At 40.6% G+C, this 16,373-nt stretch overlaps 1 protein-coding gene across 1 annotated transcript; it reads left to right on the top strand.

Moving 5' to 3' along the window:
- Positions 1–3,462: 3,462 nt before the first annotated feature.
- On the top strand, positions 3,463–4,718 carry LOC141628163 (uncharacterized). The gene is made up of 2 exons (XM_074441338.1): positions 3,463–3,560; positions 4,130–4,718. The coding sequence occupies exons 1-2, from the start codon at positions 3,463–3,465 to the stop codon at positions 4,716–4,718; spliced, it is 687 nt and encodes a 228-aa protein (XP_074297439.1).
- The last annotated feature ends 11,655 nt before the right edge of the window (positions 4,719–16,373 follow it).

Raw genomic sequence — 16,373 nt, forward strand, 5'->3', positions numbered from 1 at the left:
ATGACCCGATCACTATCTATTGCGACAATAGAGGTGCCATCTTCCAAGCTAAGGAGCCTAAGTCTAGCAACAAGTCTAGACATGTACAACGGAAAGCTCATCTAATCCGAGATTACGTGGAGCAAAAGGAAGTAGTGATAGAAAAGATTGCTACAGATGATAATATAGCAGATCCTCTCACTAAACCATTACGACAAGATAAGCATGAAGGGCATGTTAATTCCATGGGAATTAAACGTGTTCCTGAGTTGTAGTACTCTTTTATGGATTAGATTCATTCTCTTTTGTACTCTATACGACATCATCGTTTTGATATTTATATATTTTGTTTTTCATGTGGAATTGTACGACAATTTTTGAACACCACAAAGTGAACTGAACAAACATTATATTTTGGTCCTTAATTGCCCCCATGAGCTGATAACTCTGGCAATTATTTTGTCACGTTGGTTGATGGTGGGTTCAACGAGCCATAAGTCAAACGGTTGACTGACCAATCACAGAGGCGAGTTATACGGATATCTCGTAGGACACAATTGTGACATCAACGTGGAGTCCTAAATGTTATATAACATTCGATGTCAGGTCGTGGATAGGACCTCCATGGTGATCCTAAGAGTCGATTCTTTTGACTATCGACTGTCTCTTGAGATTAAGGCAGATTTTGGGTGACTTTGGTTTCTTTCTCACGGTCATCCGTAACAGGGGGCCAAGTAGATTTTTTCTGGGTCATTTCATGTTGTGCTTAGATCGGAAGGAGTCGAGTTGAAGGAAATATTCAGCCTTTATCAGGTACTCGATATTTCTCAGGGCCACTCGAGGAGCTGTAACTGAAATGCATGGCCATGCTCGGATACGGATTCGTTTTATCAGTTAAGTTACTCTCTAGTCGGGGAAACCACTCTAGATACAGATCGATTGTAAAATACGACCTTTGCGGATCCGGATCTGCAAATCGTTTTACATTGAGTGGGAAAATTTTTTAAATGAATATGAGAATCGGTTATCGCACATACACTTGTACAGACAAGTGGGAGTTTGTTGGAGCTTGTGTCCTCCAGTTAGTGCGGATAACGTCATTGCACATACACTTGTACGGACAAGTGGGAGCTTGTTGGGGCTGGTGTCCTCTACATTTAGTGCAAGGACATATAAATCTCTAAAAGGATCAAAGGGTATACTTTTGTATTATTATCAGTTGATCCACGTTTATCAATAACGGTTGGCTTGCTAGATAAGTTTGACGTTATTGTCATACAGATGGCGGTGATCAACTGGTCCCTAAAAGTCACACCTATAGGATACGTTTGAGAGATGTGACGGTATGAAAATACAGTCATGTTGATGCCTAATTTGACTAAGCAGTTAGTCGGAGTTATTGACTAAATAATTAGTCAAACGCGATGTTGAGATAATTATTTAATACAGATTAAATAACACGGGCTAAGGTGAATTAAGCGGTTAATTCGTAAATTAAATATAAACGATTATATTTAATTGATGTATATTGAAGTAATTATACAATATTGTCTTTGTCGGACATGTATTAATATTTCACCTAATCCATGTTATTAGTCGATATATTAATAACCGATAACCGATGACAATTTATAATAAAATCCCGTCATATACATTTTAGCAATTACGAGTCGGATCACGAGTTAAATGAGGAGAAAAGTGGAAAGCCCACTCCCTCCTCTTGAGACCCGCGGACCGAGGCAAACAAAAGGAGAGGCTCTCTCTCCTTTTGACCTAAGCATTTTCATTTTACAGAAAAATTAGGTTTTGGAGGCATTCTATCTGAAACCTAGATCTCACATCGAAAAACCTCACATAAACTCTCCCAATATTGCAAGGCAATTAGAGAGTACTTTCTAGCACAAGGGGCATAGTCTCAGACGGTCTTGGGTGCAACGATTAGGAGGAAATCTCTGTTGATTTCTGATCTTAGGCCGAATTCTCAAGGACCCGAGGTTGATTCTTTATTCCTTATCGTTTCTCTTGTATTTATGTTTTATGACGATAATCACATGCAAAATCTACGTTATAGTCCTAAAATTTAAGGGAATTTTACGGATATTTCCCTACAAGTAAACATGATGTTTAAAGAGAAAATAGGCCAAACTATGGAAGTATACATAGACGATATGGTCGTCAAATCGAAGCAGGCTTCGCAACACCACCAGCACCTGGCAGAAACTTTCAATACCCTCAGAAAATACCAAATGAAGCTGAATCCTACAAAGTCCACCTTTGGAGTATCCAGTGGAAAATGTCTGGGGTATATGGTGACCTAGAGGGGGATAGAGGCCAGCACCGAACAAATCAAAGCAATTCTACAGCGTGAGTCACAACAGAAACCAAAAGACATCCAGCGCCTGACTGGAAGAGTGGCAGTCCTAAACAGATTCATCTCTAGATCCTCGGACAGATGCAGGCTGTTTTATGATATACATAGAAAAAGCCAAAGATTTGAGTGGACGGAAGAGCATGAGAAAGCATTTCAGGAGCTGAAACGTTATCTCAGCACCCCACCACTAATGTCAAAGCCAGAACCAGGAGAGCCACTATTCCTGTACCTGTCGGTCACAGAAGCAGCAGTAAGTGCAGTACTAGTACGAGAGCAAGAAGGATCACAGCACCGAGTATATTACATCAGTAAGTCTCTGCTTCCAGCAGAAACCAGGTACACATCCCTAGAAAAACTTGTCCTCGCACTAGTTACTGCATCCCATAAATTGCGTCCCTACTTCGAGTCGCATACAGTTTCTGGGATAACTAACTATCCTCTTTAGACCATCATGAGAAAACCAGAATTGTCAGGGAGGATGGCTAAATGGTCCGTGCACTTGAGCGGTTACGATTTGGAGTTTGAACCTCGTACGGCCATAAAATCTCAGGCTCTAGCATATTTTGTGTCTGACTTCTGCCCAGCTCTCCAGACCCAAGCAGAACAGGACATTCTGAGTCTGGAAGAAGATAAAGGGGAGCAAGTATGGGAACTACACGTGGAGGGAGCCTCTAATACTAAAGGAGCAGGAGTAGGGCTGGTCCTCAAATCACCCAGGGAGATCTCATAGTCCAGGCTGTACGATGTGAATTCAAGGCCACAAACAACGAAGTAGAATATGAGGCATTGATCTTGGGCCTGAAGCTGGCTCTGGATTTGAAAATCAGACACCTCCAGGTTTGCAGTGATTCTAAACTTATAGTTAACCATGTTAATGACTGTTATGAGGCCAGGGATCCCCGGTTGATGGCATACCTAGACGTAGCAAAGGAGCTGAAAATCAGATTTGTCACGTTCAACATTAAGCAAATCCCAAGGGACCAGAATGCAGAAGCACACACACACACACACTAGCCACCCTGGGGGCAACCTTCAAAGCAAGAACCATCTCCACAATACCAATTGTCCACGTGCTGGAGCCAGCAACACTAAAATCTCAGCAGGAAGCAGAAATGGTGTGCAGCACCAGCAGTGAAGAAAATACTCCAGACTGGAGGAAACCATACCTAGACTGGTTGCAGAATGATATCTGCCAGCAGATAAAAAGGAGGTAAGGAGCTTCAGAATGAGAGCATCCAGATTCATACTAATTGATGGTGTTTTATTCAGGAAATCTCTCGCTGGACCCAACCTCAGATGCCTGGATCGGGAAGAGTCTCAGGCTATCTTGCATGCTCTCCACAGTGGAGAGTGTGGAAACCATGCAGGGGTTAGGAGCCTGTCCAACAAGGCACTGAGGCAGGGATACTTCTGGCCCACAATGCGCAAAGATGCCATGGAATTCGCAAAAAGATGTGACGCTTGTCAGAGGCACGCCCACGTTAGCCACCAGCCAGCAGAGCCTCTGCATCAGGTTATCTCACCATGGCCCTTCATGAAGTGGGGAATGGACATCGTGGGACCATTACCCAGAGCACGAGGAAACAAAGTCTAAATGCTCGCCATGACGGACTACTTTTCCAAATGGATAGAAGCAGAATCATCCTCCCAGGTTACAAAAGCACAGGTGATATCTTTCATTAAACGCAATATCATATGCAGGTTTGGCATTCCATCTGAGATTATATGTGATAATGAGTCCCAATTCATTGGAAATAAGACAGAAGCTTTTTGTGCTAGGTGGAATATCTCATTGCAGAAATATACTCCTAGGAACCCCCAGTCCAACGGACAAGCTGAATCCAGCAATAAGTTTATTGTCGAAAACATGAAAAAGAAGCTAGAGGAGATTGGGGGCAAATGGGCAGATGAGCTGCCTCTGGTTCTCTGGTCTGACAGAACCACACCCAAGGTTGCAACGGGACAAACTCCCTTCCGCCTGGTGTTCAGAGCAGAAGCAGTCATTCCATCCGAAGTTAGGGTCCCAACACACAGATATGGATCCATAACAGAAGATCGGAATCAGGTGGAAATGGCAAGCAGTCTGGACACGATAGACGAACTCAGAACTAGCGCCCATATCAGAATGGCTTCATACAGACAGACTGTGGCTAGAAGCTTTAACAAGAATGTAAAAGTAAGAACCCTGCAGGTAGGAGATCTGGTCCTCAAGAAAGTCTTCCAAAATACCAAGAACCATCAAGCAGGAAAATTCGCCTACAACTGGGAGGGGCCATACCAAGTAGAAAGCACAGTTGGAAATGAAGCCTACCGACTCATGACTATAGAAGGGCAAATGGTTCCAGATCCTGGAATATCACCCACTTGAAAAAGTATTTCACTTAAGTCACCAGCATGGTCAGCAACTGGGTACTCAGCCTACCAGATACAGCTCAGTCAGGTTCTAGATATTGCTTTAAATATTTTCTGGCTCTAAATATTTTTCTGTCTCTAAATATTTTTCTGGCTCTAAATATTTTTCTGTCTCTAAATATTCTTCTGTCTCTAAATATTTTTCTGGTTCTAAATGTTATTTCTGAATTCAACATTTCTGGTTCTGAAACAACCTTATTTGTATTTTAATTCTAGTAAATTTTAAGTTACAAAACCACTTTGAATGTTTTAAGTATTGAATCCCTTTTTATTTCTTTCAAATGGCGAAGTGAATAAAATGCAACCTAATCTAGCAGAGTAGTATTCATTACAGAAGGCGTGTGTCCGTGGCTAAGCACGTACAACCGGGACAACCAGCCTCTCGCGATGCATTAGCACCCACGCAAGCCTGGCTCCTCTGGACGAGTGGGCATACTAGACCCCTTAGCCAGCAATCAAACAGCGATGGCCAAACAAACGACTAGCATGCACAAATCAAAGCACCAGAAACGGTACGACACAAAGATATATCCACCAGAAAATACTTAAGTTCAAAAGAAAAATACGTCTTGCACCAGAACCAGACTAAAATACATCAAACTGTTCAAAATAAAACTGAAATTTTACGCCCCGCAGGGCCAAAAACATACTAAGCATGGTAAAAGTCTTTCAGACGCAGAAAAAGCTAATCTATGTCAATGTGATCCACACCACGAGTAAGTGCTTTGCACGAGTGTCGAGCGGGAGAATTCACCTCTTCCTCGGACTGGATCGTCATCGACGCGAGCGACACCGCTCCTATCAAGCCGGCTAGCAGATCCAGGTTCAGGCCATCAGGGAAATTAGCAGCAAGCCTCTCCTCTTCAGCTTCTAAGTCCCAAGCCGAAGGCTCTCCATTCTGGAACGCCTTTATGCACTTAATCTTCGTCTCCAGAGCAGTGTAGGATAAAGCATTCACCAAAGTCTCCACAAGCTTAGCATTCTTCTCTTTCAACTCCTGCACCTCAGAAGCCTTCTCTTCCTGAATCAGGGAAACACGAGCCTCCGCATCAGAAGCACGTTTCTCAGCCTCTGAGGCACGTTTCTCAGCTTCTAAGGCGCGTTTCTCAGCATCAGCAGCAGACTTTTTAGCCTCCGCAACACGTTCCTCAGCCTCAGCAACATTCTTTTCAGCACCAGAAATCCGCCCTTCAAAGAAAAAGACATTACGCAAACTCGCTTCGAGCGACCTCCTCCAACAGTAGACTCTTGGACTTGTGTAAATCAGCCTGAATTTTAAGCCTGCCCTCATTAGCTGCTTCCATCTGCTTCTGAAAATTAGCATTTTCTACTTCTAGAAGAGGTACCTTCTCCCGCAGATACAGAGCCATCTGGAAGGACTGTCGCACCAGAACAAAGTGTAAAAAAAAAAAAAGAGCTTGAAGCAGTCAGTGTCTGTTTACCTCAAAGGAGTGCTCAGTTGCACGATCCACTAAATCATGCAAAGCTCTGCTGTCCAACGCAGGCCTAGGAGCAGGAAATAGCAGCTGGTTCATTAAGCCCAGGTTACGCGCAGATTTAGCCTTGCCAAAGTCGTCTGGAAGTGTAAGGGCAATAACCCTAGCAGCAGGAGCAGATTTGGAAGTAGAAGTAGCTCCAGAAGCAGGAATGGCTCCAGATGCAGGGATTGAAGCAAAAGTAGACGTGACAGTAGGGACAGGGCCGGAAGCATGAGTAGGTCTGGAAACAGGAGGATCCCCAGAAGTAGACAACCCATGCCCAGGAATCGGAGGCCTCACGGCCAGAGGAGTGGCTTCAATAGGAGTCTGCTCCTTAGCTTGACTCGCCGCAGCAGCTCTTCTCTTAGGACGAGGTCCAGAACCAGGGGCAGAGGTGGATTTCCTTTTCTCAGCAGGCTTGGGGGCAACCTCGACACGTTTCTTCTCTCTCAGAGCCAGAACGTCATCCAGCGAAATTTTGCAAAGCCTGGAAGCAAGGAAAATCAATTCAGAGTTAGAAAAAATTAAATATCCATAAACAAAACGTAGGCAAAAGAAAAAGAACAACACACCAGCCGACATTGAATCGCAATGTTCTTTTTCCTCGGCTGCTGTCTCCTTCACCGCAGAAGCAGAATCCTGCACCAGATTGGGGAAGGTCCTATGCTCAGGGGGTGGACCGAATAGCTTGGAAAGAGACACAACCTCTTCAGGAGATAGAAGCAAGTGGCACAGATCTGCACAAAGAACCAAGTAAGGAAGTATAAGCATCAAAGAAAAATTCACAGAAATAGAAGCATGCAAATACCGTTAGTTGACCGCCAGGCGTTGACAATATAGTCGGTTGGAGGAGGAAGGGTGTCAACTTTTACAAAGATAAAACAGGTATACCACTTGCTGTCATCAGGTTTCACCGGAAATATAATGCAATTTTTCTCCCCATCCCGAACTCGGATGGTCACTTGGCCCCGGCTAAGAGACCTGACCGAAAACAAGTGGGCAAGATCTGGGAGACCAATATCATAGCCAAAGCGGCTATTCATAGCCACAATAGCAAGCAAAGTCCACCAGGTATACGGAGCTACTTGGCAAATAGCCAAGTGGTTCAAGTTCAGAAACTCCTGAATCAAGGGAGGAAAGGGAAACCGTAGAACCAGACGGAAAGCGTATTTGTACAAGCATATCCACCCCTCTCTCTCAGAATCGGCTTTTTGGCCAGGGGTTGGAATATGAAACACCAAATTATCAGAAAAACCAAATGTTTCCTTGATATAAGCAAGATCCTCTGGAGTGAAGTCAGAATCACAAGAGTGCTTGGAGGAGAGGACACCGCCGGAGAGGAAAACGTCACGCGGCATCACCGGATCCGAAGCAGAGGTTGAAGAAGCGGTTTTTTGTGACATTGTATGCAAGGAAAGAAAAAAGAAAAGAAAGCAAAGAAGGAGAAGATGTACCTGTAACGGCCGGAAGAAGGAGATATTAAGATGATTAATGGAGGGAAGTAGAGAGATAAGGAGCAATAATAAAAAGGAATAGGAAAAGTGAGGGGACACCGAGGGATTTATTAAAGGGGGAGGTTGAGGAGTTATGATGAGGAGAGAGTTCTTGGGGAAGTGGGAAAGTGGCAGCAATTTGTCGCAAATGGGGAGTTGTAATCATCAGGTATAACTGCCCAGCTTCGTCAGTTCTCCGCATCGCAAACAGAAATTCCCGCCTAAAAATATTTAAGACGGAAATTTCGGGGCAATTGTTATGGATAAAAAATAATATTTATCACTTGTGATATGGCATCGTATGATTGGTAAGAAGAGTGGCGAGAAGCTTGGCAACGTGGCATATGATGATTGAAGGATGAAAGAAAGAGGGAATTAATGAAGTGGCATGACATGGACCGTAGGATCAAACGAGTAAACAAACACAAGTAGGCCAAATATAAAACCCACGTGCAAAAGGAAGGAAAGATTGGGCTTTGACCCCTTCAACAACTGTTACCTATTTTCATGGTAACAACCCAAGATTCCAGGAGCAGACGCAGGAAGAAGTTTACCAACCCTAAGTCTACCTCTGAAAACTATATAAGGCAAGGAAAGAAAGATACTCAGGGCATCCGAACTTCAGCAAGAACATCACAACACTTCTCAAAATTCCCGTCTACACTTGGCAATAATTCGCTAGTTAAAAATAATCTTGTATTTCTTTACTTGGGCATTTACTCTCGATCATAGTGCAAATTTGGTGGGATTCCGACTCCCCCCGCGGTTGTTCCCACATCGGGTTTTCCGCGTCACCAAAAAGTTCCTTGTGTCGTATTCTTATTTTGGTGTTCATCCATTCGTTATATTCGTCACAATCAAATATTAATCGGCCATAGATTAATCACTATCACTCACAAATTAAATCGATAATTTGGTAAATTTTTACCAAAACAAAGACCATAATAAACATTTCATATCCTAAAAATCATTCATCATCAAGGTTCTATTTGGTAAAATTAGTTGAAAATAATTACACATGTTTTTTGACTAAATAAAACCGTGAATGAAGAAGCAAGATACGACAAGATTTCATATGTTCATACTACATAATTATGGCAATATTTTTACAAATGGGTTTATTGGTGTGTGGTGGAGTATTGGAAGTAGAGTGGAGATTAGTTGTTAGTTTGTTTAGTTGATTAGTTGGAGTTTAGTTGAATGAATTTGTTTGTTTATTGATTTGTTGTGAATTTTTTTGGATACTTTTGGGGTACCTTGAAATGGGAGAGAAGGTCCTCTATTTATTGAGCTCCTCCTTCTCATACATCCGAAGAACACTTTAAAATAAGACATTCTAGAGTGGCCTAGACATGGAACTCTCTAGAGTTCCTTACCACTTATACACATGTCTAGAAGGTTCTAGGTTGTTCTACATAAACCTAGAACATACATGACTCTACTAGATCCTTCTAGACTCTTCTAGACTATTCTAGTTCTTTCTACATTATTCTAGCACATTCCGGATAAATCTAGAACATTCCGAAAACTTCTAGAACCTACCAAAAGTCTCATACTTCAACACTCCTCCTTGAGACATTTGGTGTAACATTGAGTTTGAAACTGAGGAACTCGAACATTCCTCTTCTTTTTCTTTTTTCTTTTGTATCGCCAAACTAGGAGGTTGCATGATTTAAGTCTCCTCCTCAAACTCGTAACATGACGAAAAACTGGAGCAAATGTATCTCTATAGTTTATTCCAGCTTGTTGGGAATATCCTTTGCCGACTATTCTTACTTTGTGCTTGTTGATGGAGCCATTAGGATTTAACTTTAATTTGTTTTATAAACCAATTTTAGACCAATTACCTTTCGAACTCTTGGCTTGCCAACCAACTCCTTTATCATGTTTATCTCATTCTCCATAGGTTCTTGCCATCCTTATGTTTGGAAGCCTCGTCAAAGTCTTTTGGCTCCTCAAAAGTGAAGTAGAATCTCTCACACTCTTCTACATCCAAATGAATAACAGGACACTCTGCATTAAATTCAGAGAGTTTTTCCTTACCTCTTGCCCTCGTATCATTCTTTGAATTGTCCTTCGAGGATGGAGAATGTGCATTAGGAGTTGATGAAGGTGTATGAGGATCATTCTTGTTGGTTGTGTCAACATCATCATGTGGATGCGGGGGATGTTTATGGATTGGGGTCACATTTGTTTCTCCCTTCTTTTCTTCCCAATGCCTGATTGCATCGTCATGGGAAGAAGATGCATCCTCGGAAGAAGATTCTTTAGTATTGAACTTCTGGTCATGGGCGTGTAAAGATCTAACTAGTTCCGTCACGGTGAGCTTTGATAGATCTGTTGATTCTTCAATAACATTGACAATCATGTCGAACTTTTTTGTCAAAGTTACGAGAATTTTCTGCACAATCCTCGTATCGGCATCTTCACCATATATTTTCATTTGGTTAACTGACTCCATTACTCTCCAAGTGTAGGTTTTTATGTCTGCATTCTCTCCCATTTTCAGATTTTCGAAATCTTTTCTTAAGGCATTAAGGCGTATTTCCCTTATCCTTTCATCACCATAGAATCCTTTTTGGAGTAAATCTCATGCTTCTTTTGCTGTAGATGCCCACATTATTCTTGGAAAAATGATCTCCGAAATGGCATTAAAGATGAAACACGGGGCTTTGGCGTCACTTATTTCATCCTCATTTATTTTCTTTAAGGTTGCTTCGGTGGTTGGAACACCTTCTTGTTTTTTTTGGGACCATTTTCCACTATCTCCAATAGTGCATTTGCTCTTAAGAAGAGCTTCATTTTAAAGCACCAATGGTCATAATTTTCTCCTCCAAATATATCTAGAAAATCTAGAGGAGCGAGAAATAGAGTGTTTGATGCAGAAGCCATAGTTTTATTTTGGTGCCCTTAAGATCTTTAGAGCGCTATATACCATTTGTTGGTGTGTGGGGGGAGTATAAGAAGTAGAGTGGAGATTAGTTGTTAGTTTATTTAGTTGATTAGTTGGAGTTTAGTTGAAGGAATTTTTTTGTTTATTGATTTGTTGTGAAGTTTTTGGATACTTTTGGGGTACCTTGAAATAGGAGAGGGGGTCCTCTATTTATAGAGCTCCTCCTCCTTTTTATACATCCTAAGAACACTTTAGAATATGACATTCTAGAGTGGCCTAGACATGGAACTCTCTAGAGTTCCTTACCACTCATACACATGTCTAGAAGCTTGTAGGTTGTTCTACATAAACGTAGAACATACATGACTCTTCTACATCCTTCTAGTCTCTTCTAGACTATTCTAGTTGTTTCTACATTATTCTAACACATTCCGGATAAATCTAGAACATTCTGAAAACTTCTAGGACCTACTAAAAGTCTCATACTTCAACAAGGTTTCACACTTTCTAATTATTTTTGGAAAAATTAATGTGAATAATCCATACTATGAGTCGTATTCCACTAATAATCCAACTTCTATTTAATCCCACAATAAACCTAACTTTTGCCCAACTTATTTCAGATCAAACTTGGCTTTTTTTTTACCTATTGATTCCAGTTAAATACCAACATGAGGCCCATTATTTATTAATTAAATGTACTTCTTCATCTTTCTCTCTCCTGTTCTTCATCTTTCTTGCTTCTTCATCTCCTTAATCAAATTAACTTCTTCTAATTTCACAAAACCAAGTCACCACCATTCATACAACACCCTCACTTCCCTTTCTCCCCTGACTTGCTTTCCATGGTAAAATACCCACCTTCAAAAAATTGACCCAAACTAATCGTAAACTCCTCGTCGTTTCCCAGCATTACTTCGCTCAAAAAAAAAAAAATTACTTAATACTCGAAAACCCAAAAATTTGTGTATCAGATACACAAATTCAATCAATCAAACCCACAAAATTTGTGTGTCTCGATTAAATGTGTTGAAAGTTTGATTAATGTTATTTTAGATTTGGAAACAAAGGTTAGAGCAGATGGATGCTAAATTGAAGGGTATTTATCAAAGAGAGTGACCCACGTTTTTGCTATGAATTGGGATGCCTTTCAACTAAATTAATATTGGTTCTCAACGTTTCTCAACCTTTAAAGGAGTCAACACTTTTACTTTATTTACTTGCTTGGATTACTTGAATCAAAAGATTGACCAACACATGAAATGGGTATGGGCTTTGGATTGGTTGGAAAAAGCAAAGAAAAAGAAGTAGAGGAGGGGACATGGTACGAACAAGACGGTCTGGAACTAATTGTTATGAAGCAGCTATGCTGGTGATGTATGGAGGTGGTGACACAGAGATGGTGCGAAAGTGGTGATGGCGGTGCATAGGGATGCGAAAGTGGAGGTGGCTGATGCCTGTCGTTGTGTGCACCAAAAATAATATTTATAATTCCGAACTACTACTAGCAAGCGGTAGTAGGGGTCGATCCGCAGGGAGGTAGGGAGATAATAGTTGTTTCTAATTTTAGTCTTAGGGAACAATTGTGGGGGTTTTGGATTGATTAATAACTAAACTAAGTGCAAATAAAAATAAATAAGACAATAAAAATAAGCAATAAAAATAAAGGTGTGAACAAATAATGAAAAGGAGCTAGGATGATCGGGTCACTATACCTACGATGGCAAATAAGTCTAGGTAGGTCTCGAAATCCAGTCGTGGGTGATGGGTATGACAAGTCATCTCGGTCCAAGTCAACTAATAGCCCCTTTCGGTCTATGCTATCAGTCCCTAGATGTCACTAATACTAACTTTCGTTCTTGACTAGTGATCTTAATGCCTAAATTACATTATCTTTCGATCTAGCAATTTAGTCGTCTTAATTCGTTAATTTAAGTCCTTCCCTATCTTTCGATCTACGGGTTGGTCACAACTAAGCATTTAACAAATCTCCGCTAGGTCTCATTGATAGATATTGCACTTAACGATTCAAACGAAGCAAATCAGACACGAAGTCAGTCGATCGACCAGCTACCCCAGTCGACCGACTGGTTAAGCTAGTCGATCGACCAAGCCCTAATTCGGGGTGACCTATTCTAACGCCATCTATGCCATAGCTCCCCTACATCCTAACAATGGTGATTTAGGTAGACATAATGAAAGTAATTATAGCAACAAAATTAACAAATATAACAATAGAATTCATAATCGAAATAATTAAACAAATAATTAACATGAATCAATAATACGGCCTTGGGAATCCCTACTAGCAATTCTAACTACGGAGGAATTAAAGCAATAAACTGAAATAAGGAACAGAAAAATACCGATAGAAAGCAAGAGAAGAATCCGGAAGCACGAACGAAAATAAATTGTATAGAATGAAATGAACCCTAATTATTCGATACTTAGAATCTGATGATGAATGACTTAAAATCTGAATGATCAATACAGAAGGGTTGTGTTACGTTATATAGAAGAAGTAACCTAACCTAATTTCCTAAACTTAAGTAAAATGGGCTTCTCGTCTTTTAATTCACGCATCAGCTCATGGGGTGGACGATCGACCAAAGGTGCTGTACAGAATTGCATTCTGGCGATTCCTGCAGCACGCACCGATCTTAAAACAGCTGCCATTTCTTCGTTACTTGGTCAAATCAGGCGTTCTACGCGGCGTTGGAAAGTTAAGCGGATAAGCTTTCACCTCCAATTGGAATCACTCGATTATCGGCTCTAAAACTAGAGATATCGCCATCTGAAGCAGGCTGCAATATCGTGAAGTGCTTCTTTGCTTGTTAAACTCGTACGCACCCATGCTTTTGCTATCTTTAGGCCTTGAAACGCGCACCAAGCTCATCCCTCGAGTCAATACTTCATGTCAAATCCTATGCTAAACACTCCGGGGCAGATTTGGTCTAATTTCCACCATATTCTTCACACTCCTACAAAATCACATGAAAAGGAAGAAATACACGAAACAAGGGAAATAGTAGTATAAACTACTTAATTGAGCTCTGAAATGCGTGTGAAATGAGGTGAAAAACATCATATATTAGACACGCATCAAACTTCCCCAAACCAAACCCTTGCTTGTCCCCAAGCAATACCTAGACTCGATCTTAGAACCTAATGGAACGAGTTCAATCTAGAGCGAAATGCAATAAGTAAAGCCTAAGCCAATTTAATGCACAACTAACAATCAATTAGCATATGAATCATGCAAACGAGTTATGAAGTCGTTAAAATAAAACTGTTGAACCGTCAACTATAGAGACTTATCAAATTGGACTCTCACGGGTTGTTCAAATCACTCAAATAAGCACAGGTGAATATATGTAAAGATAGAAAGAAGTAATTTTGTAACGACACTCACCTAACTACGACCTATAAGAACATGCCTGCAATCTAATATGAAAGTGATCTCTACAACCGCACATATGCATTCCAACCAAACAGATGACCATGACACATGCCGAGGTAAATATGGGATATGTGAGGTAATGGGTAAGAAGGGCAAAACAATTATGAGAATGTGAGGTATAGGCGGCCAAGCTAGTACCCAAACAAAACCATATGACAACATCCACTTCCTTACTCAAAATCTTCAACAATAAACGGTGCTATAGCAAGCACAAATCTCACAATCTCCATGATAAAGTCAACTCCCCAAATGATAATAATAAAGCATGGGAGCAAAAATCGCCATTTGATAAAGACTTTGAATTATGCGATTTTGATTTTTTTTCTTTTCTTTTCTTTTCTTCCTTCTTTTCATTTTTTTCTTTTTTTCTTTTCATTTTATTTTCTCTTCCTTTCTTTCCTCCTTTCAACATCCCACCAATCTTCTCATACAGAGCAATATAACCAAGATGCAATAAACACATTCCCACAACTACCAATACTAGCTCGGATAAGATAGGCTAAATAATGGTATGTAGCTTATGGGACGAAAAGGCAAATTTGGCTATGTGAGGCTTATGGGTAAAATGAGAAATTAAAAGGGGACCTCTACCACATGTATCAACAAACCACAAACCGAATGCATACGGGTATTAAGCAGACTAAGTTCATATTTATGCATATTGATGTAACATGTCATATAAGTAGTAACTACGCACATCCTAAATAAACTGGTCATAAATGTCACCAGTTATAAGCTCTAAATCTCAGAATATAATGTAGTTTGCCAAAAATCTAAGTCAAGTCTCAAGTTCAGCAAGAAATTTAACGAAAACTCGTAGACTATGCATATATGATTCTACTAATAACATGTCAATTAGAAAGGCTTAGGCAAAAACAGATGCAAATGCAATGTCATCATTGAAATACTACCATTCCGACTCAACCTATATGCTAAAATAAACGTGCAATTTTGTTTGAATTTTTGAAATTTTTTAATTTTTTTTTTTAAAAATTTTCAATATAAATAGGAAATGAAATAAACAATGCAAACTGAAATAAACGTGAGACAGAAATGCAATAAAACATATGAATGCGACGCAAAACCCTTCCCCAAACCAAATCACACAATGTCCCCATTGTGCAAAATCATGTAATGAGATAAAAGGAGAAATGGGAATTTTGCGATAAATTAACTAAATTTGACATAAAGAAAGACTTGGAAACTCACAAGACTTTAAGCGCAGCAAAAGGAAACCTCCCCAAACCAGCGTGAGCTAGGAGATTTCAGTAGCCAGTAGTGCTACCAAAGGTACATGAAAAGACAAACAATACCACGCGTAAAACGAGAAAACAATTATAAACCGCAAAACTACGTGCAAAAATGAGAAAACGGAAGAAATCAGAAATTAAGCGGAGAATAAAGTGAAGGGAATACTCCCTTAACTCCGCAAATCGACCAAACACAGTAAGGGAATGATCGAAAACAGTGCAAAAGACGTAAAGCGATCGATCGACCATAGCGGCGATCGATCGATCGACCAAGTTGACACGAACGAAGCTCTCAGAATCTTTGTAGCGATCGATCGATCGACCAAGTAGGCCGATCGATCGGCAGAAAATCTCTTTGTAAGTTACGATTTCTTCAAATTAGCTCAATAAATTGAGCTAATATGGTCTATAAACCTGCGAATGCACATAATAACGCGCCCAAAAATTGCGCAAACCCAAAAACACAGTCTAAAGTTTATAAAAATCCTAAGCAAACCAAACTAAGCGAAGTCTCGCGCACACGAAAAACGTAAAATAGTCTAAAAAGCAATCAATTGTCTTAAAAATGTCTAAGAAACGAATCAACGGAAATGGGAAAATCTCCAGGCCAAGGCTTGTCTAAATGAAGTAGCTTCCGCATGCTCATCTCGGAAAGTGGACTCCACTCTACTCCGATTTGGGATACTCAATGGATCATCTCTAGCATCTTCCCAAGCATGACCATCATCTTCTAGCTCTTCACACTCAAGATCCGACTCCGAAATTTTGACTGGCTCCTTCTTCTTGGGCTCCTCATCAGTTGCATAGCTAAGACATCCTAGACCGCCTCTCTGAACAATGGGCTCCTTCGCAGCTGGAGCGAGTAGCGGTTCTTTCATCCCCAAACCGGTTCCTGCAACATCCAAAACAAAAGAATTGTCCTCCAATTTGCTCCCATTCTGGGGCGGAGGTGTCATAACAGGAATAGGCACAGGTAATGAAGTAGGAGTGTCAGTAATGACAACATAAGACTTACGAGTAGAAATCGCATTACAAGT

This window comes from Silene latifolia, chromosome Y, assembly GCF_048544455.1.
Source record: "Silene latifolia isolate original U9 population chromosome Y, ASM4854445v1, whole genome shotgun sequence".
Taxonomy (NCBI): Eukaryota; Viridiplantae; Streptophyta; class Magnoliopsida; order Caryophyllales; family Caryophyllaceae; genus Silene; species Silene latifolia.

Coding starts and splice junctions, on each gene's coding strand:
- LOC141628163 (XM_074441338.1), top strand. CDS start 3,463: ATGGTGTGCAGCACCAGCAGTGAAGAAAATACTCCAGACTGGAGGAAA. Junction 3,561..4,129: donor TGCCAGCAGATAAAAAGGAG/GTAAGGAGCTTC, acceptor TTTTTGTGCTAG/GTGGAATATCTCATTGCAGA.